This window comes from Poecilia reticulata, chromosome 14 (assembly GCF_904066995.2).
Source record: "Poecilia reticulata chromosome 14, P_reticulata-male-v2, whole genome shotgun sequence".
Lineage (NCBI taxonomy): Eukaryota > Metazoa > Chordata > Actinopteri > Cyprinodontiformes > Poeciliidae > Poecilia > Poecilia reticulata.
The window spans coordinates 17,049,107-17,069,801 of record NC_088843.1 but is presented as its reverse complement, the minus strand read 5'-3'; the positions used below and the strand labels follow the sequence as shown (position 1 = coordinate 17,069,801).

Below are 20,695 nucleotides of genomic sequence, written 5' to 3'. Positions count from 1 at the left end.
GTACTGTTTTATCTTTCACCAGGTTTTATTTAGAAATTATAATTACAAAGTTTTATTGCCCTATTTTATCCTATTTTTTCGTTTCCTATCTATTTTCCCATTCAATATTTACTCAATCTGTTCATAGAATACTTTTTATTATTCAATTATGAAATGTTATTGGCACCTGAACGACTTTTATTTCTCAAGTCAAGATTTTTACCTGCCTTACCAAACTTGGTAGAGTTATGAGAGGGCTGTGGACAAGAGATGTCCTCACAATCTAATAGCTTTGCAGAACAACTCCTAATGTATTGTTTGTCTTGTTTTATAACAACGATGTTAAAGTTAATTCATGAGATGAAAGTGTTTTGTTTTTTTTTTTCATTTTTTGCTAAGGTGGTTGGAATTATAAACAGCTTTGATATCATTTTTGTTTTACCCAAAACCTTCAAAATTTAATTGGAAAGCTGAAGATAAAATCAGATTTAATTTGAAGCAAAGCACACAAAGCCTTTTGAAGCATTTCTGGATTGATCAGTTTCATAATCCTCTTCACAAATATTTAAATGTAAAACTTAAACTTTTTTTTTTTTAAATAAAGTTAAACTTTTGAGTTGCAGTTTCAAACAGTGAGCTGAGTGCAGGAGGCTTACACTCCTCTGCCTGAGAGGACTTTTGTTCAACTATCTTTTTTTTTGGGTCACATAGTTTTATGATTCTCAGAATGCTCTTTAAACATTGTAAGCAATATTTGTTATGTGCACAAATTTATCCTGTGCAACTTTTGTTTCTCAAGTCAAGATTTTTACCTGCCTTACCAAACTTGGTAGAGTTATGAGAGGGCTGTGGACAAGAGATGTCCTCACAATCTAATAGCTTTGCAGAAGTTTTGTAAGGCAGTGTGAGCAAATATTGCCCAGTCAAGATGTAACATGTTGAAAAGCCATGTGAAAGCACACTGATTGCTGTAATTAAACCAAAAGATGATTTTAGGAAAGTTATACTTTGAGGGTGTGAGCAGCAATCATGCAAAATGGCTATTACCGCTTTCTGTTTTTCCACTCAAATTCATTTGTTTTTAAGACAAATAATCCACATTGTGGACCAAAAAAAAAAGAAAAAAAAAAAGCGATGAAATTGTTTTATTATTTGATCACGAAAGCAACAAGCGTACACATCGTTTCAGCCTCCTAGCATTTTCACAAGCTTTGGTCAGTCGTAGCTCGCAGAGTCCGGTCCTGAATTAAACATCGACTGGACATGCTCAAACAGGAGACGTCTGCACGTTTGTCCCAGGATGTTAGCAAGTCTGATCAGACGCCACGCCGCATCCCGACCTCAATATCAGCTTTAGCAATCAGCCCAAAAGGCAATTGAGGGGGGTGGGAGGGAGGTTATTGTGTCTCTGTAAGAGTTCAAAGTCGTCCTTGCGTTCTCATCATCCTGCTGCTGCTTAAACACCAACATATTTCGCTTTAAGTGCTTTGCATGTCGAAGGGGACGGTGAGCTGTCTGCCTGAGAGGCACAAGCCTCTCCAAAGTATTTACGAACTAAGAACTCGTAGTTCCCAAGAAAAAGCAGAGCAGTTTATTTAATTGAGTAATTGTCAAGGTATGTGACTTACTTTTTGGTGTTATCTCCTTCTGACTGAACATCGAAACAGTCAGAATTGCATAGCGGTAAACGTGAGTCATTACATTTTAGATGAACAATAAAAGTAGAGAGCAAATAGCTAAGCTTCATGTCAAAAAAAAAAAAAAATCAGGTGTTCCTCAAGTGGCAATGAATAAAATAAATGCATTTATTTTTGTTTTTGCGGCTATTTGGAACATTTTTAACAAACCTGAAATTTAGCGGCATCATTTCAGACAATAAAAATGTTATCTTCTATTTAAAAGTATTTGCTAATGACAGAAAACTTTCACAGATGAAAATCAGGCTGTGAAAATAAGTCAGAGGACATTACCGACATGAGGAACTGTTTAGAAATATTGTGTGTTGCCAAAACAAATCAAAGCGAAAAGACGAAATAATGCTTGGCGGCATTCAACAACAATCGAGCAAAAAAAGGGAAGAAAACTACGCTGATATTTCTGCGCAGCTAATCTACCTTTACTTCTGAGGAATCACATTATTAATCCAATTTGATTACAACTTTCACATTCACGCAAAGAAATACAAGACTAATCAAACAAAGCAGTTCCAAACACTCATAAGTCTAGCAAAAGGAGAAAACAAACCGTGAGAAACCAAATTAGAATGAATGAAATCGCTCAGTTTGAGGGGAATCACCTAAAAGGTTTAATTCAACAAAATTCTCACTTAGACCGAAACTTGCTGGACCCTGAAAAAGTCACTGAGTACAATACATTAGTCAAGGACACAAAAAAAAGAGAATCATAAAAAATTAATAATAATGTGTGCAGAAAATAATTATACTGTGTTGAGAATGTTTTCAGTTTGTGCTAAAAACGTTTTAAATCATTTTTCAGTCCAATCTTGTCTAACACCGTCAGAATTTACAGCTCTGAACTCTGTGTTCTCTGAGGGTGTGTGTGTGTGTGTGTGTGTGTGTGTGTGTGTGTGTGCGTGTGTGTGCGTGTGTGCGTGTGTGCGTGTGTGTGCGTGTGTGTGCGTGTGTGTGCCAGGGAGTTCACCTAAAAAGCAAAGAGAAAAGAAGGACTTTTATTTATAAAGTGTAGTATTGCTCCGTGTCATGTGAGAATGAGATCACCAGAACCAAAGTCCAAGCAAAGCGACTTCAGGAACTGACAAACCCTGAAGAGACTGAACACAAAACCACCAAAAAATAAAAATAATAAATAAAAATATTAATAGAAATTTTACATTCAAAGAAAAAAAAAAGTTCTTAATTTTTTGCACAATTTAACTCGAGTCTCAGTGTGTTATTCTTATTCTATCTCAGTCTCTGCTGCGTCCCCACATTTACTTACAACGTGAAACAATGAAGGGTAAAACCCATTTGTGGCTGAGGTGAGAAGGAAAGAGGATACAAGAATTTGCACTTTTATCAACAACGGAGAGGTGACACATCCACACACCGAGTGTGCGGTGTGTGTCCTCTGCACACGCGCACGTGCGTGTGTGCAAGGAGCGCGGAGGGGGGGAGGACAAGTGCAGGTGCTTTCTGTGACCATCAAGGTGACTTCAAGCATCTTTACGGTTATGACTGTGGTATGCCAGCTCAAAAAAAAAACAAAAAAAAAAAAAAAAGTTATCAAGCGGTGAGGCTGTCACTCATTCATAATGAAATATGACTGAAAGCGAGAGTGTCGCATAGAGAAGCAGGGGTGAAGGCGGAAAGAGACGTTCTCGGGGAAGGAAGACGACGGTTGACAGGTTGTAGAAAAGGGGGAAACTTCCAGCAGGGTGAGTAAGAGTGAAACCTGTCAATAACCAATCATCTGCTGCACACGCTCTGCAGCTCACTGAACAGTGACAGCCAGAGAGCACAGCACAGAAACACTCTGTCCATCCAGCAGCTTTTCCTCTTTAGGCTTGGGCGAACCGATCTTCAGCGATCAATAGGACCAAGTAGAAGTTGGCAGAAGCAACAATTTCCTTCAACTCAAAGTAAATGAATAAAAAATATACTTAAATCCCTGCAAACATATTCAGTAAAGCAGAACACGTCTTTCTATGTGGCTCGTTTTTCAGATTGAATGTAGCTTCTGAAAATAAATACCTTTCAGCAGTTATTAGACATACTTTTCATTGAGTCCACATTTCTGAATCTTTTCTTATTAGCATTTTATACATCCAGTTAATTTTATTTATCTAATGTAATATTATAATCTTAAAAGTTTATTAGCTGTAGGCAGGGGAAAAAAATCATCATAATCAACAGAAACAAAGAATGAAGCTTAATTTCTGAGAGAAATTAATATTTCACTTGGTAAACTGAGATTAAATAATATGCTTAAATAAAATTAGATATTATTTAATAGAGCTTTATATATTCTTTTCAAAAATATTTCATTTTACTGTCTTCAAATGTGCAAAAGAAACCCCAACGTGGGAAAAAATAAAACAAAAACTGATGCAATCTTCTCGCCTGATTTCAACACTGCGGGGTTGTGAATAGGACTAAGTGTGTGTAAGACGGAGAGATTGTAAGAGTGTAAAAGTGCTTGAATTTCTATAATTGTCTGTGTGTAATAAGCGGCACTCCCACTAGCAGCAGGTGTGTCCAGGGTAGTTTCCCCTGACATCTCTGCATGGACAAAAATGGTGTCCATCTGCCAGGACGCCCAGCAACAAGTCCGCTTCAGCTTCTGCTGCACACCAACTCTGTTGGGAGGTGATGCTGTTTCCAGCTGCATCATCCTGCCAAATCACCTATGACCTGTGCTGTGTGCTGTTGGTTATCATCGTCTGCTTTTCCACGTCTCATAGCAGCTTGGAAAAGATCCAACTGGTCAAACGAATTTAAACAGCCCCACTTCACTGAAAACAGACATTGTTCAGCTGAGAAAACAGTGACAAACAAAACCGTCTGGGCTCCATGAGTCATCAGATTATGAGTCTACTTCACAAGGCCATAATTAACTAAAATACAGAGACGGATCAATATTTATTCCTTTCCCCCCCTTTTTTTTCAACCATAAATAAGTAACAGTGGGACTCATTTCAGAGAGACAGGCAGACTGAATTTCCCGGCAGACTTTGTGACATTTTATATTTTAAATGTTTACATTTTTCCCTATGTTCACTTTCAAGTTTTAATAAAGTGTAATACATATTTTATTTATTCATATTTGATCATTCCTGTGGGTTTTGGGAATATTATGCTGAAAAATTAGATGAAAGTGAAAGATTAACTATCAGGTGTTTAAGGTGAAATTATGTTGACAAAAATTATTGGCAAAACTAAAAGCAGTCAGAAAATAGACTTGAACTATAGAGCTAATGGTCTCTTCTGGAGGAATAGATAAACAATACCCACTAATATTGCGTATCCTACTGGTGTATCGTTTATCATTTATCATGATACATTTTTTATCACAATGAGATTTACATTTTTTATTGCTGTGATAAATTCCCATTAATGCTTAAAACCCCCCAAAACTCTCTATATTGCTGGGATTGTTAGTTTTACTTTTTGCCCCACTGCTTTTTAAATGAGAGAAAATATGAGAACCAAAAAACTTGAAAATAGGATTACATGCATTTATTGTGTGAAGACTGGTGATGTAAATGTCCATTATTTAAATGACTGGTGTCCTAAAGAATCGTATTACAAGTAGGAAGATTTGTGCACAATTTGTGTTTGTGTGGTTTTGATTGCTGGGCCATTCACTGACAGTCTAAAAGAAGAAGTAATAATAGCCTCAATAAAGCCAAAAACACAATAGTACCACAAAATATTGTGATAAAATATTAAGTCCATATCTCCCTCCCCAAGCACTCCCTATGGATAGACATATTTAGTTTCACTGCAGGTTTTTTTTTTAAACTCACAAGCTTCACCCTACACTGCTGCAGAAACACTCCACACCTCTCACCTGGATGCTCTCCACACCTCTTGATCTGATCTGCCTGACCTACGACACGTGACGGCAGTACGTTGCACAAGAGCGGTGCAGTGTGAGTGATAAAGAAGACGACGTGTATTTAGTGATAGACAAGAGGCCATCTTGTCCTGCGAAGGAGCCGGGACATGTTCATGCTCATAGTCATCCAGTGGAAAAATCCAAGCCATTAATCATCCAACTGAGAGGAGCAAGCACTCAAAAGGGGAAGAAAATGTGACAAATCTCTTGTTTTAAGCACTCCACAAAGTCTTTGAAGCAGATTAAAGCTACATACAACCTACTGTCAGAATCCCTTCTGACTGTAAAAGACCAAGAAGAGTTCATGAAACAACCAACGACCAACCAGGGGGCACCTGAACTTTCTCCAACACTTTGATTTGACATTGCCGCCCATCGCATGGGATGCTTCTGCTTTGCAAACACACACACACGCACACATACACTAGACCAGGCTTACTCACCCAATGAGAGAGACCATCTGCTCCACAATGTGCTTGCTGAAGGTGATGATCACAAACAGTTTCTGTATGACAAAGAAGCACACAGAGAAGGAACGAGTCAGTGCCTGAGCCATAAGGGTCGCCGCTGGGGTGTTGAACAAGGCACTGTGTGTGTGCATCATAGTTTGACCGGTAATAACACCCCCCCCGCTCTCCCACCCCCAATCACTCCTCAACCACCACCATGAGACGCTTCATCATGCCCAAACCCATGCCTTGTTAGGCTGAAGTGGTTTTGGTGAAAGCCGGCAAGAAATTTGGTCACGCAGGGCGAGAAATGAAAGGCCTCGACTGCGTGACACATCGCCAACACAACGCTCCGGGTCAGCGTTTCAAAGAGGCCGTCAGCAGAACTTCAAGAGTGTGTGTGTGTGTGTGCGCGCGTGTGTGCGTGCATGCGTGCGTGTGTGTGTGGGTGTGTAAGGAACACGAGGACAGAGGAGTGGAGGAATCAAAGGTGATGTGTCACCGCTTCAGAGGGGGGTCTGGATTCGGTTCCTGTCCGGCTTGATTGCTGCTTAGTCACAAAGGCAGCAGGGGAGAAGAGCCAACTGGAGACTGTAGCGGCCATCTTGGCTCGTACGCGCTGCACTTGGTGGCATGTCGGTGGATCAGGGTGTCTAGAGCAGGCACACAGTAACTGGCCTCATTTTGGAGAGACTATTGTGTGAGAAAACCAAGAATTATTCTAGCTTTTGCTCATTTATGGACATTTTGTTTTAGAACATGGTGCCAGAAAATAAAATAACTTTTATATTAATACCCAAGCTAAGAAATGTTCAACTTTGGTGTGGTAATTTTTAGAGAAAGTGAAAACCTTCATAGTGATCGTCCCCCAACATATCAAAAAAAAAAAAAGCTTGCACTCTGTGAAATCCTTCAGTGTCAGCAATATCACCATTATTCTTCTTTATTTTCAGGGAAATTAGAAAATATGCATTTGTAAAGGAGACTAAAAGTGTTTTCACAGAATTTCTGCTTTATTTGCCTCTTTATATGAACCACATTGAATAACATGTTGGGTTGATGTTTTTTGGAACAACTCTTTTAAGAAATTTATTTTAAAAAATTCGAATCACTCTTGTCAAGTTCAAGGAAAATACAATGTTGCCCAAACAGGACATATCAGATAAATACTTCAGCTGCCATCACTTTAAGTTATCTTACATGCTGACTAGCCAGAGGCTATAAAAACTGCTTATATGAACCACAGCTCTTGTATTTCTCACAACTTGTGTGCAACTCAACACAGCGGAAGATCAATGGTAATTATAGGCAAACACATTTTGAGTGACATGACTACGTTTAATAACTCTAAAAATTGTTTTAATAACTCCCAATGAAGCAGAACAATAAGTATGTCGAATTCAAAATTGCTGAGCTCAGATAAAGCCAAGACAGTGCGATGCAGGTGAATAAACAGCAGTACGGTAACCGTGGCAGCGAGCTCAGTGCCAACGATCACGCACCGCATCACTCAGCGGCGGCTTGCTGGGGTGGCAATTTTAATTTCATGTGACAGGGCGCTTTGATCAGTTCTTTGTTACGGTGTTCGCTCCCCGCTTACGTAACATGTAATCCAGGTCATCCATGTATTGTCGTATGCGTGTCCCGCTCTTTGTGTGGCTGTTAAGCTTCTGTGTGTGGCCGTGGGTTAAACAGAACCGAGGAGAACACGTTTTCTACATAAAACAATACGGTCACTGTTACTCGTTGTCACTTATTGGGCTTCCTCGCACTGTAAGAAGTAATTTTAGGGGTGTGAAAAATTGGCAGGTAATTTTATTTTGTTTAAATCAAACTAAATTTGACTAGGATTTAACTGACGGTGTTTGGTCAACTGTTAATTACATCTTTGCTGTGAAAAGGGAAATGTTTACGTGTTTAGGACTATTTACTGTCTGTTTTTTCTTAGACATGGAGGACAAGACAGATGACTACAGGGTAGAAATAAAGAGGGTGTTCATAATTTTGCTAGGGCTGCAACAAACGATTATTCTACTAATCAATTAATCTGACAATTAATCAACGTACATTCTGTTGATTTTTTTATTTGACCACTTAAGCCTATTTTATAGAACATTAGAAATTCATTAAGACACGCAAATGACATTTAAATTCATTTTTAAGTAAGAAAATAAACATTTTATTGCCTATAATTCAGTAACATCACTCTTTTAGTTTCTCTTGATTATTTGTAGCAGAGGATGCATCTGCAGCTCAAAATATATTTCTAACAACATGTGAAAAGCAGAAAACCTTTCTGCTTGACTTAACAATAATTAATTAATTCTTAATAAATACAGTGCATTTGATGTCATGATTCATTTTTGGATTAACCTATTAGTGATTAGACAGCAAAGGGACAATTTTACAGACAAGGAAGGTTTGTTTTAAATGCAAAACGCTCGTCTTGACTAACTTACTGATATTTGTTCTTTCACCAAATGTCCTCTTTTGAGTTTGCATTCTCCAGTTTGCAGTTAATTGATTACTAATTAATTAATCACAGTTAACTCGTTTGCTAGAGCATTTAAATCATGTGACGCACGATTCTAAAACTTTCAGCTGCTGAACTCACACTATCTCTACTTAAAACTCCTGATCAAATTCATCTGAATTAAATACACTTTTTTGTTTTTTTAAACAAAGTCAACTGACTAATTTCTAACTGGTTGTTTTCACAGTGTAGAAACGCAGTAATTCACTTGATTAAAGGAACTGATTTTGGTTTTCCTTGAAGTGCACCAGCGGCTCCAACGAGCACTGACACATGATCCATCATCTGAGACAAAAGGAAGGAGGAAGAGACAGCAAGATGGCAGGAAAGCTGACTAAGATCCCCAGAATTGGTCTGCCCGGAAAGTGATGACATTGTCTTGACTCGCTACATTCTGCTAACTGATAATGTCAACAAAAGACACACACACACACACACACACACACACACACACACACACACACACACACACACACACACACACACACACACACACACACACACACACACACACACACACACACACGCACACACACGCACACACACACACGCACGCACACACACGCACACAGATGCACACACACACACCATCTAACCAGGTGATATCAACTCCTGGCTGTTTTCGACATGTTCCAGCAGCTCTGACCACACATGTATACACAACAAAGAAAGAACAGTGGAAGTGTAGCATCTTTTCCTTTTGTCTCTGCCACACCTCGCAGTTTGTGCTCTCAGGAACAACCACCTGTCCCAGGGGTCCAAAGTGTGCACTTCAGTGACATCACCACTAATCCTCAGGTGACCCCCCCCCCCCCCCGCGTCACGAAGCTGGTGACGTTGGCCACTCAGCAGCATGCATTCAGAGCAACAAAAGACGGAAGTAGTGCCAAATAAAAAAAGAAAAGCAAAGCAAAAAAAAAAAACCCTCAGACCTTGGAGACGGGTGAGGACACACCTGAAGCACAGGTACAAAGATCAAACGTACGCTTTGGAGTGTACAGAAACACACACACACACACACGCACACACACACACAAAAAGTCTCAAAATCCCCTTTTGTTTCCTCTTGGCCTAGAAGTGAGCGCGTCACCTGCTCTGCTGTAGGCTTTTTTTTTGTCTGCCCACACTGTAAATGACTGAACAGTTCTCATTGGAAGCAAAAGTTGAGTTTGAAGTAAATTAGACCGAGCAGCTACAGGACAGACCGGGCCCCCAGGCATGCCGGAGAGCCGGGACAAGTCTTTCTTTCCGAGACACAGAGAAGGACACACCTCTACCAGTGGGGGGGCCCCAGGGACCCCTGGGTGAAATCTGGTCCTGTATGTGTGATTGTGCTTGCCCCACACGCATCCCCCCCCTTCCCTTCACCCCATCTGTCCCTCTCTCCCTCTCTTTCTCCATCACCTCCCACTGGCAGGCCACGTTTATCTGCCGTAACGTGTGCTTGCTGCAAATTTGCGCCTCTTTTTTATTGTTTTTTTTTTTGTTAAACTAAATTTGGTGAGGGACGACGCTGCGTGCCTGTGCTTAACCCCTCCTGTGCGTCACCACGAGCACATTCCCCGAGTCTGCTTAGAAAACAAAACGCTAAGCTCCTGACGCTAATCACGGACATACTGCAAATTCCTGGACGCAAATTGAGGATTTTCCAGGATTAGATGAAACATTAGTAATGCCAAAATTTCCCAACTGTAGTTTCTTAGTCAGCTTTGGGAGACTTTCCTGCGAGCTCCCTGCTGTACAGTACGCAGGGTCTGCTGCTGCTGCTGCTGAAGCTACAAAATGGTCGACAGCCCTGCCTCTGCTTCACAAAATGGCCTCCCTATGAGCAGCTGCTAGTGCAAAGATGCTGGAGCCTGACAGTGAGTCATTGCATAACACAGCTGTCTGTTACGACCGTATGAAGGACATATGTTTAAATACTAATAAAAGACAGAAAGCAGGAAACGGTCCAGAAGAAGACATGCCAGAAGCTTCTTTTAGAGGAGTTACAGGAGAGACGGAGCAGCTCACCTGAATGTGCATTTTGATCACAGCCTTTCCAATCAGCGTCGCACCAAAAAACGTCCAGAAGGGGACCAAAAAATGCCCGCACGTTAATCCGGCCAGGTCGAACAACGGGTTCGGAATCTGAGGGAGGAGAAGGTGTGATTTTAGACCGATTGTTTCGGTTCTGCATGGGAAATAAAGCAACTGAGAGTGAAGTGTTTCTGTTTGCTAGATCTGCTTCGTTTCTGTGTTCCTCTGATTAAAACGGAGCTGCACTGTCAGAGAAAGGTGATTTTTAACATTTTTATTTTACTTTTTTAAAACTCACAGAGGCGCAGGCTAAGATCCCAAAGAAGCCGACCTTCTGGATGAGCTTCTGGACGGCTACTTTCACTCGGGATCCAAAATCCTGAAAAATAAAAAAAAGGTGAAAATAAAAAACTGAGAAAGGTGTGTTTGGATTTTACATCACATCATTTGTTCAATTTATAAAACGGAGAGCTTTTTCTTCAGGGAATAGGTTAGAAAAAATCTTGCTTTTTGTTTCGCAATTTGATCCACATCAGCCTGAGATTAAAGACAAAAAAAAGCGTAATTTTTCAAACCGTTTATATGTTTGATGCAATATCCACAAAAAAAAAAACATTCTGTTCATCAGAAAATAAGTTTGAACCAGTGTTGTTCTTCCAGCTGCTGAGAGCCTCATTAACCAAACAGTTATGTTGTTTCATCATTTTTTTTCTCAATCTGTCGCCCAGAAAGTTGGAATGAAATATTTCTTCCTCTCCCCCTGAAATGATGCGGCAAGGTGTTTTATTCTTGTCAAATAAAACATCGTCTCAGAGTTTTATTACTCTAGCAATTCCAAACGTATCAGAGTGAAAATAGAACCAAACAAAAAACAGAAATTTGTCCTACTTACAGGGCTATCCAGGTATAAAGTGTGTAAAGAATAAATTATGTGGCAGAGCAATAAACAGATTTATGTGAGAGGAGGGTGTGAACAAGTCTGCTTTTTAATTCCTGTTTTTGCAGAATGATTGGAAGTAATGATTTCTGCCTTTTAAAAAAATGCACTTTTAGAAATTAGGGGGATATAAAAATAAACTTTTAGGGTTTTTCCATCATCCCTCAGTGTGAGCGTTTCACGGCATTAAGTTGTTTTTAGTTTTATTTGCACACTGGCGTCTTGTTTTGGAATCTAAAAACCCTTTACTATCAAAATCAATTGGAACCTGACAGAAATATTAACACTTTAAATCCTTCCAGTAAAACTACGTGCGAAGGAAAAGCAGCAACAACAGGAGATTCTTTTGGTCCTCCTGTGAACAGGTTTGCAACAAATTACTTAATTTGAGCACCAAAAAAAGGAGGAAAAAAAAAAAAAAGAAATATTACAAATTTGACATTTAGCAGAAAATATTATTTAGGACTTTAACTTTAAATATGCTTTGAAGAGATTCTGCAACACCAAATCTGAGCCTCAGGGTTTCTCTTCACTCTTAAAGTTTTAGGATCTTATTTTACAAAATAGAAAATCTTCTTAATAATTAGCATTCAAATGTGGATTTAAAATATATATATAAATCTAAACCTGTCTAGATAGGTTTAGACTTTTGCACTTTTATACAAATACAAGCAAAGAACAGAAGAGTGTGTGTTGCAGAGAAAGTATTGATGCTGCAAAACCAACTCTTTTGATGTTAAATAATTATATCTACCATAAACATTTATCAAAAAGAGAATTTTAAGACAAAACTTGTTTCTGATCTAAAGTTAGAGCCTTCCTGCAGCTTTAAAAGTGTTAAAAGTTTGCACTAAAATGCTTTGATTCACCTGTCTCCTTCTCTAAATAAATCACAGAAAAAATATTTCTCAACATGTTTCATAGCCTGCAGAAACATTTAGCTGGTTTTTGCATGTCTGCAACTCAATGTTAGTGCCTTATTAATTGTTTTAAGTTGCAATGTGAGAGAAAGACAGCAGTCTTGTGTCATTCCTGTGACTCAGAAATCCAGGACTTTTCCGCTGCTGTTGCTCTATCGCTCCTGACAGAATAACAAAGGCCTCTTTTTCACTCCAATGACAAAGATTTATCCAGAATATTCCAGAGAGAGAAGATACAACCTGTTTGGATTTAAATTGTTGTTTTTTTTTTCTGGGAAGACTGTGAGTGCCAGGCAGAGCTGCATGTACGGAATCTCAGATTTTTGGATGTTTCTTTCAATATGAAGGTAAAGAGAAAAACAATTACTTCAGGGCAGAATTTATTTCCTATTGTTAAACTGAAGATTTTTTTTCCCCCACTGAAATGCAAATTTTGCTGATTAATAAAATACTTTTGCTAAATGCAGTTTGAAAAATGCTGTTTTCGAAAATGTTTAAAACAAATCTTCCGATTGTTTAGACCTGAATGTGATGTGAAAAATTTTTTTTGTTTGTTTTTGAACAAGCAAAAATCAGAGATTTAACAGTAAAGAAAAAAGGTGCAGTAGATTAAACTTTTTATTAAGATTTTGGTTTTTTTTTTAAGAGATATCAAACTAATTATTTTGCTCATTATATCAATTTTTTTAAATAAACCATTTTATTTAGAAACATATTTTAATTTACCTTATAAAAGATGAAAATGCCTTTCTTTTTCTTCTTAATTTTCTTGATTTGACCTAGACAAGTTCTGGAATGTAAAAAAAACATAAAAGTTTTAAAGCTTTATGTCTATTTTGTTCTTAGAGAATAAGAAAAATAAACTGGAAAATGAAGAAATTTGAATGATTTAATTTAGATTTTCTACAATAATGTACATTTAAAGAACTGATTTAATCCTTTCAAATCTGTGAAGGATATTTTCCATCTGTACAAAGTAAAAGACTTTTGTGCAAAAATGGACACTGCAAATGCATTTATTAATTATACCAATAAGAAGGCCTTAGTTTGTATTAAGATTGATACAGGTATATGTGAATGATTGTTTTAATTTTTTTTTTGATAGAATAAGCCTAATTATTTGCTGTACTTCATGTTTAGTTTTCCATAGAATAAAGATTTATTCTTGACTCAAAGAGTCAAAATTTAAATTAAATACTGTTTTATGTCATTTTAATAAAAGACAAAGCAAGGCCTCTCTGATTTTCTTGTGGATTTTTCTTTTTTTTAACTTTCTTAGCTTCATGATGTCCAGACAGGAGGTTCGCAACATTATCATGCCTTATATGGTCAATAAAACCAATTCGGTGCTGATGACATTCTTTGCGGGGTGCAACCCAGCAGACAAGAAATTTGAGAGACGCAGGAGGCGGCCTAATAAGGTGGTGGTGGGGGGAGCAAAGAGACACAGCATCTGATTGGTTCTCGATTTGAATTTCTGCCTCTACTGTTGTCCAATCGTGAAAGTTTCTCCTCAGACAACCCAGTAGTTTTAATTTCACCCGGTCCCCATGTGCATGTGTACATCAGTCTCTGTGTGTGTGTGTGCGTGTGTGTGTGTGTGTGTGTGTGTGTGCGTGAGCGTGTGTGTGTGTGTGTGTGTGTGTGTGTGTGTGTGTGTGTGTGCGTGAGCGTGTGTGTGTGTGTGTGTGTGTGTGTGTGTGTGTGAGCAGCTCAGCTGGTGGGATGCAGGGAGGGAAGGAATGTGCGTGGCTGCTTTACAGCCGAACCACTGAGGACAGAGTCTGGGACACCTGACAACGATGACTCCTGCAGAGCCAATCACAGAGCGTTTCTTTTGTTTTCAGACATCATGACAGTTTGGTTATTTAGGTGCTGCAAGTTGAACTTTTGGCTCGTGCAGCGAGAGGCCGTAAAAATAGTCAGAGAGCATGAAAATGTCATTGCAGTCTGAACAAAGGGTCCCAGAGGAGATAAGAGGAGGGGGCCACAGAGCGTTAGTGAGTGTATGTGTCAACTTGTGACACTGTGATTAACTGCAGTTGAACTGCACACTTGGATCCTCTCTCCTTTGTGCATTTCTGGGCCGTGGAGGCATCTATCTAGGATGGCTAGGATTCAGACATCCTGGCTCTGCCGCTGGCGGCTGAAGGGAAAATCACGGTTTTTTTCCCTGGCGCCCGGCCAGAAACGTGTCCTCCCAAACGCTAGCCCAGTTCTCCATCCCTGTTAGCAGCAGCCTGATGATCCTGATGATCAGGAGGAATTACATTTCGTAAAATCACTGTGAACCTATGATCCTGTGTAACAGGAAAGATTTGATCCCACCTTTAGCTGTTTAGCACAGATCAGGAGCTATTTCTGTATTCTGATAAATTAACCCTTAGTAGGCAAAATTGAGATTGTAATTTGGTAAGTAATGTCCCGCATCGGTTTTCTTTTGATTCAAGTGCATATATTGATAGATTGGGAGTCATGGAAAAGCTGGAAACAGGGGCGGCTCCAGAAAGTTTCAAAAAGGGGGACAAACGGGGACCAAATGGGGGCCCAGTGAGAATTAGAGGAGGACAAAAAAGAAAAGACATTAGGATATCATTAATATACAAGTAATGTTGCACCTCATGTTTTTATTCCCTTTGGTGCACTGAGAGGGTCCAGTAAATAGGCAGGTGGCCAGGTTTTTCACCAGAACTGATTCAGGATAGGCATTTCAAATTATGAACAACCAGAGGAAAAACAAAACAGGCACAACAGAGTTTTTTTCAGTTTATTCAGGAATCCTGAAAGAATGGGAATTTCCTCATGTAAATATAACATAGCAATGTAAATATATTATGGCTATGTTATGCTCTATATGTTAATAGGCTCAGATCCAGAAATCTCCAAATAAACTTTCTCAAACTGTTCTTTTGTCTGGAGATGCACAAATCAACCAGAGCTCAGAATGGGCTGACAATTCAAGGATAAATAAAGAAATTTAGAAATCTGTTTTTTAAGAGTGTCTCAGGCCACCAAGCGATCGGCAAGTCAAATATTTTTCTGTTCATTAAATGCATCTGAAAAATGTATTTTCTGAAGCATTTTCTTGAATGATGCATGTATCAGTCAGGAAATTTCTACATACAGTCATTAAACTCTGAAGAATCAATGTTGTAATTTAGAAACTAATAATTAGTAGCTCAAAGTTCTCCATTGTCTTCAAATGTCTGAAGACAATGGAGAACTTTGAGCTATTTTCGGATAACAAAAGCATCAAATAACAGCGTGCACTTTAATAGACATTGTAAAATTATAATAAAAAAAAAAATCAGTTCAATGTCATGTTATGACGAATAAACGGGGATAATCGTGTAATATCCTTTTTACGTCAGCCGCTAAAAATCGGAAACCGCTAGCCAGGAAGTGACTGATCGGCGAATCTCCATGTTGGTCTTTGTCTTTTATGTTTTTATTTTTTTACACTTTAAAACCATGATGTGATTTATTAAAGTCCAGCCATCGACAAAAAGCAGGGCAGTGACAACACTCTGCGCTCTATTTGGAAAAGTAAGCATGAGACAGGGAAAAATCTATGCACAGCCAATACACAAGTCAACACCCACGCACTTTCCCCCCGCCCCCTCCACACACTGTGTTTTTTTTCTCAATGAAAATCTTTCACACACACACACACACGCACACACACACACACACGCACGCACACACGCACGCACGCACATACACACACACACAACGTTTAAAGTTCATCTCATTCCTGACTCCTGACAAGCCTGCGCCTGCTCCGTCCTCTACAGGAAGTGGACTGATTAAGAACTCGTGACGCAACCGACGTTACGGTCCCCCTTTCAAGAATTAAGAAAAAGGAAGAAGAGCACAATCAAGTCTGTCCACACTCACACACACACATACAGAGAGAGAGAGAGAGAAATGCACCCCTGAGTCCACGTTGACAAATTCTTTAACAAGCTGTGGTTAAAGGGAAGCTGGTTTTAGTGTGAGTCACCCCCCTCCTTTCAAACAGTTTACTGGAAATAAAGAGGGAGGTGGAGGGAGGGGGCACTTTCAGAGAAGTCACGTGACGGGGCTGGGCAAACCACAGCACAGAGCGGCTTTGAGTGTAGTAGGCCAGGGGGGAAAGGAGGCATACGCCCAGCGCAGATGGCCCTGATTTGAGTTACAGGAGATACGATCCTGGGAGTTGGCAATCAAGAATTCACAGCCTGTTAACCCCTTCCGTTCCAGATGAAAGAAACATCCTAAAGAAAAAAAAAAAAGTTGCTAAGTCAAATAAATAACTGTAGCTCAGATGGAGGCTGGGAGAACAGAATCTGAAACACCATGTGTCAGTTCGGAGGATTTCATGCCCTCTTGTACTGTGTGAGCAAAAAAACAAAAAAAAAACTTTAAGAGGAGCCTGACATTCATGACATCAGCGTCTGGAACCATTAGAAAAGGCATGACTTCATTATTTTTGAATAGGTCTGTTGAATGAGAGAGAGAGTTGGAGAGAGAAAATACTTTGAGAGGTTTGCTGCTGTGCATCACGTGAACTTGTGGCAGGAAGTTGGCTCGAGCGGGCTTGGAGAAAAAATAAAAATAAAATAAATAAACAGGCTTAAGTCAACCTGCTTGGCACTGACGGACCGTAGCGACCGGAGCGGCGACAAAGTCAGACAAAGCTGGGGTGAAGAGTGTGTGGGCTGAGAGTGTGTGAGTGGGAGGGAAGTTGAAAGGGGGGAGTCGGGGCCATCATGGATGTGGAGCCACGGTGGGTTGAAGCGGGGTCACATCCTTGACAAAAAGAATTAACCGCTTCCTGTCTGATGCACAGTGATCCGGACATGTCCTCGTTTTCCTCCCCGTTCCAGTCCCCCAGCGGATTCACTTTGCTCTGCTAACCAAACCTCAAGCATTATAAACGGCGCAGGTGATGAAGACCTCAGTCCACTGCGAAGATGAAAGCGGACTTAAAGACTGGCGTTACCGGAACATCCGAACATCAGAGCAGCTGTAAAAGCTTCACGGTTCCGCATGTCTTAAGTCCTTGGTAGTGCAAAAAAAAAAAAAAAAACTTGCGTCCGGATGCTGTTCAAACACACAAGCCCTCGTCACATACTTTCACACACAGCTGCGTAAAGAAAGAGAGAGAGAGGCAGAAAGAGAGAGAGAGCGAGAGAAAGAGGATAAGAGACAGAGCTTAGAGAGAGCAACACACAGTGGAGGACAGAGGAGTTGAGAGAATAGCAACTGAGGGACAGTCAGACTAAGTCAGGAAGAGAGCGAGGCTGAGGTTGCGGTAGCTTCGTCACTTCCAATCAGTCTCTCCATGGATGCAAGAGCAAAAGGTGGTGCTCCTCCTGCGTCCCACCGTCGCCGGTTTGCTCGCGGACGAGGTCTTGGGCGCTCGGATGACGATTTGAGACAATGTGCACGACAACATCGCCCATTTTGCCTCGCTCCTCTACGGTCTCCTCCGCCTCACTGGCCGACTGTCGGCAGGGAAGCTCCCCTATATCAGCGAGTGATGTCAGAGCAAACCCCTCTCGCACATGTGGTCCGAACTCCGGGGCTGATGTCGATTGCCAGCCTGCACAGCTGTCCGCTGTGATTTCAGCAGGTGCAGCATCCCCGTGCCTCGATCGGCTGCGGGACGGGATTCCTTATGCCACTTTTTTTTCTTTTTTCTTGTGCGGGAAATATGTGGAGCACACATTAACTCAAATTCTAACCAGAAGTTTACATACACATGTCCTTAATATGAATGTCATCAGTTTTGTTTGGCGTATTCTTTTTCTATACGACTTGGAAATTTTAAAAAAGAGCTGAGTGTTTATTGCTGATGTTTTCTCATCCACACATGATCATAATTATGCATACAGACTCAAATATGTTTTAATTTGACTTCTCAGTAGTTACTAGAGCTGGGCGATAAAATCTCAGATTTTTTCATACCAAATCAGATTTTAATTGATTCGTTTCCTTAAGGAAAATAATTATATTTTTACCCCTAAATACATTTTGTACTGTGTAGTGCTGTGTAGATAACTTTATATTCTGTTTCGGTCATATTTTTCTCGGTCTATTCCCCATTACGTTTTCTGAACCTTTGTGCTACAGTATTTGTTGCAGAACTGCTAAACAGGGTCATGGACGTCCGGCTGGTTTTCGCAAATACGCCATTTTTATTCCTCAAAGATTTTGTAGTCCAAGTTCAATGATACTAAAGCTACAAAAGCTACAATGCTCTGTTGCTACGTGAATTAACACACACAATTTATTACACCGTTGTCCGGCATCAGGTGGCTGAAGCACTTGTCGTTGATGGATGGAGGGGTCGGTTCCTTCTGTCTGCGGAAACGACGAACACAGCGAGCTACAGAAGCCCGAGTAATATGTTGGTAAAAAAGAAAAAAATTCTTGCTTTTCCAGAAATTAAATCTTCATAAACAGGAAATTTGATTAATCAATAAAACCAATTTATCATCCAGCCTTACTAGTTTCCAAAACTGTTTGCAGCAGACGATTAATCTAAAGTATCTCTAACAGAATTCAGTATTTCTCAAGAAAGATAAGAAATGAACTAAGTTCCAGGAAATTTGGCGATGAAAGAAAAGCACTGTGGTAAACATTTTTGGAGACCTTTCAAAACTGCAGATTTTTTAAAGATTATCGCTACTGTACACAAGGCTCAACTTATTCAGATGTGTCACTAATTTGCCACGGTCAAATGAAACGAAGCAGATCAGAACAGTTAGGATAGTTAGAAGAATAAGAACCCTACTCAAACACCAGCGTCATCGTTGACGGTGACGTCGCCTGGCAACCAGGAACAAAGTATCTGCTGCTAAATGAGCACCATTAAGTCGAACTATTATCTCCCCTACATACCGTCTGGGGAAACTTTTACGGTCAGATAAATGAAATGATAAACTGACAAAAATGATTTTAAAAAGAATTATGTTTGGAGACGTAAACCACAAAACCTATGGAAACTGCCAAGCATGGCAGTGGCAGCATCATGCTATGGGGGTGTGTCTCTGACAGTGGTATTGGTATTGCACTAAGAATCACAATTGACTTTATTCACCAGATTTGTGCACACAAACAAGGAACCTGACTTTGTTTTCACTTTGCTCTTATATTTATTTGAAAAATAAACATGTAAAAAAAAAAGTTTGAGGAAGAAATAAATGTATTGCAAATATTATTGAAATTAAATAGGCTGTTCACCAGTTCATTAAAAGTTTGAACTCTAAGGAAAAAAAATCCTAATAATATGGTATTACTGTGACTCCCAATCACAGAAACTAAGATAGCAAATATAGCAGCTCTTTCTAGTAATCACTAAAAAAAATCACACTTGGCAGTTAAACATTTCATATTGTTACTGAACCCTCTGTTCTTTGTTTCTTCTGCTATCTTGATTATCTATTGTTGGTGATGAGTCTTTGAGGTTGGAACACCTCTTTGCCATAACACTAATTAGTGACCGCCACAGATTCTTTATAAGATTCTCCATCACTCGTTGAGCAACTCTAAAATGTCACTTACATTTAGAAGAAACACTTTTGAATAGATAACTTCAAACTTATGAAGTGGGGTATGAAAAAAAAAAAAAATATATATATATATTTTCTTTTTGCTTAACTGTATTTTTTACAGAAAATATTATTTTTGTCATATTTGTGAATCAAAAAGTGTTCTGATTTGAAATGTTACTAACCTCATATATGTACTGAAAAGTAAAACACGTACAGTCAACAGAAAGACTCACTCGCATGTCAAATATGTTAAATGGTTCAGTTGGGGAAAATAAAGAGTCAATGACTCAGTTGTTCACAAGTTCTCAAGCATATATGGATGCAGATGTTTGGTTTCTCTTGCTCTGTCTGGATGTTTGAACCACATGAGAAAAAAAAGAAAAAACTTTCCTAAGTCTGGACACACGACAGGCAAATCTTATAAAATGGTTTTTCTGCATGCGTGCTTTTGCTTTCATTCTTCTTGCATTATTCATAATAATAGGAGGAGAAAAAAACACACAAATATTTACAAATAGCCGTGAGGCATTGTTGAAATATGTGAAATGGTGGCATGCTGAGCATATTTTTAAGGAGGATCTCTTAATGAAAGCCTGAAACGGAAGCAGCGTTTTACTCAAGCGCATCATTTGATGTTCTCAGAGTCATAATGTTGTGCAAGAGTGCGATTGCGACCGCCTCATTGAGAAACGACGGTGTGGTTATTTCAACAGCTAAGGTGTGTGGTAAATCCCCAACTC

General features: G+C 39.5%; 1 protein-coding gene across 5 annotated transcripts in view; it reads right to left on the bottom strand.

Annotated features, from left to right (window-relative positions):
- LOC103476097 (vacuole membrane protein 1) overlaps positions 1–20,695 on the bottom strand; it is a 76,748-nt gene that overhangs the window by 19,223 nt on the left and 36,830 nt on the right. For all 5 annotated transcript variants that reach the window (XM_008428189.3, XM_017308616.2, XM_017308615.2 and 2 more), the window contains 3 exons: positions 10,856–10,936; positions 10,552–10,668; positions 6,000–6,061 (listed from right to left, as the gene is read on the bottom strand). In XM_008428189.3, coding sequence (XP_008426411.2) covers positions 6,000–6,061; positions 10,552–10,668; positions 10,856–10,936 — 260 coding nt within the window. The remainder of the gene's footprint in view (positions 1–5,999; positions 6,062–10,551; positions 10,669–10,855; positions 10,937–20,695) is intronic.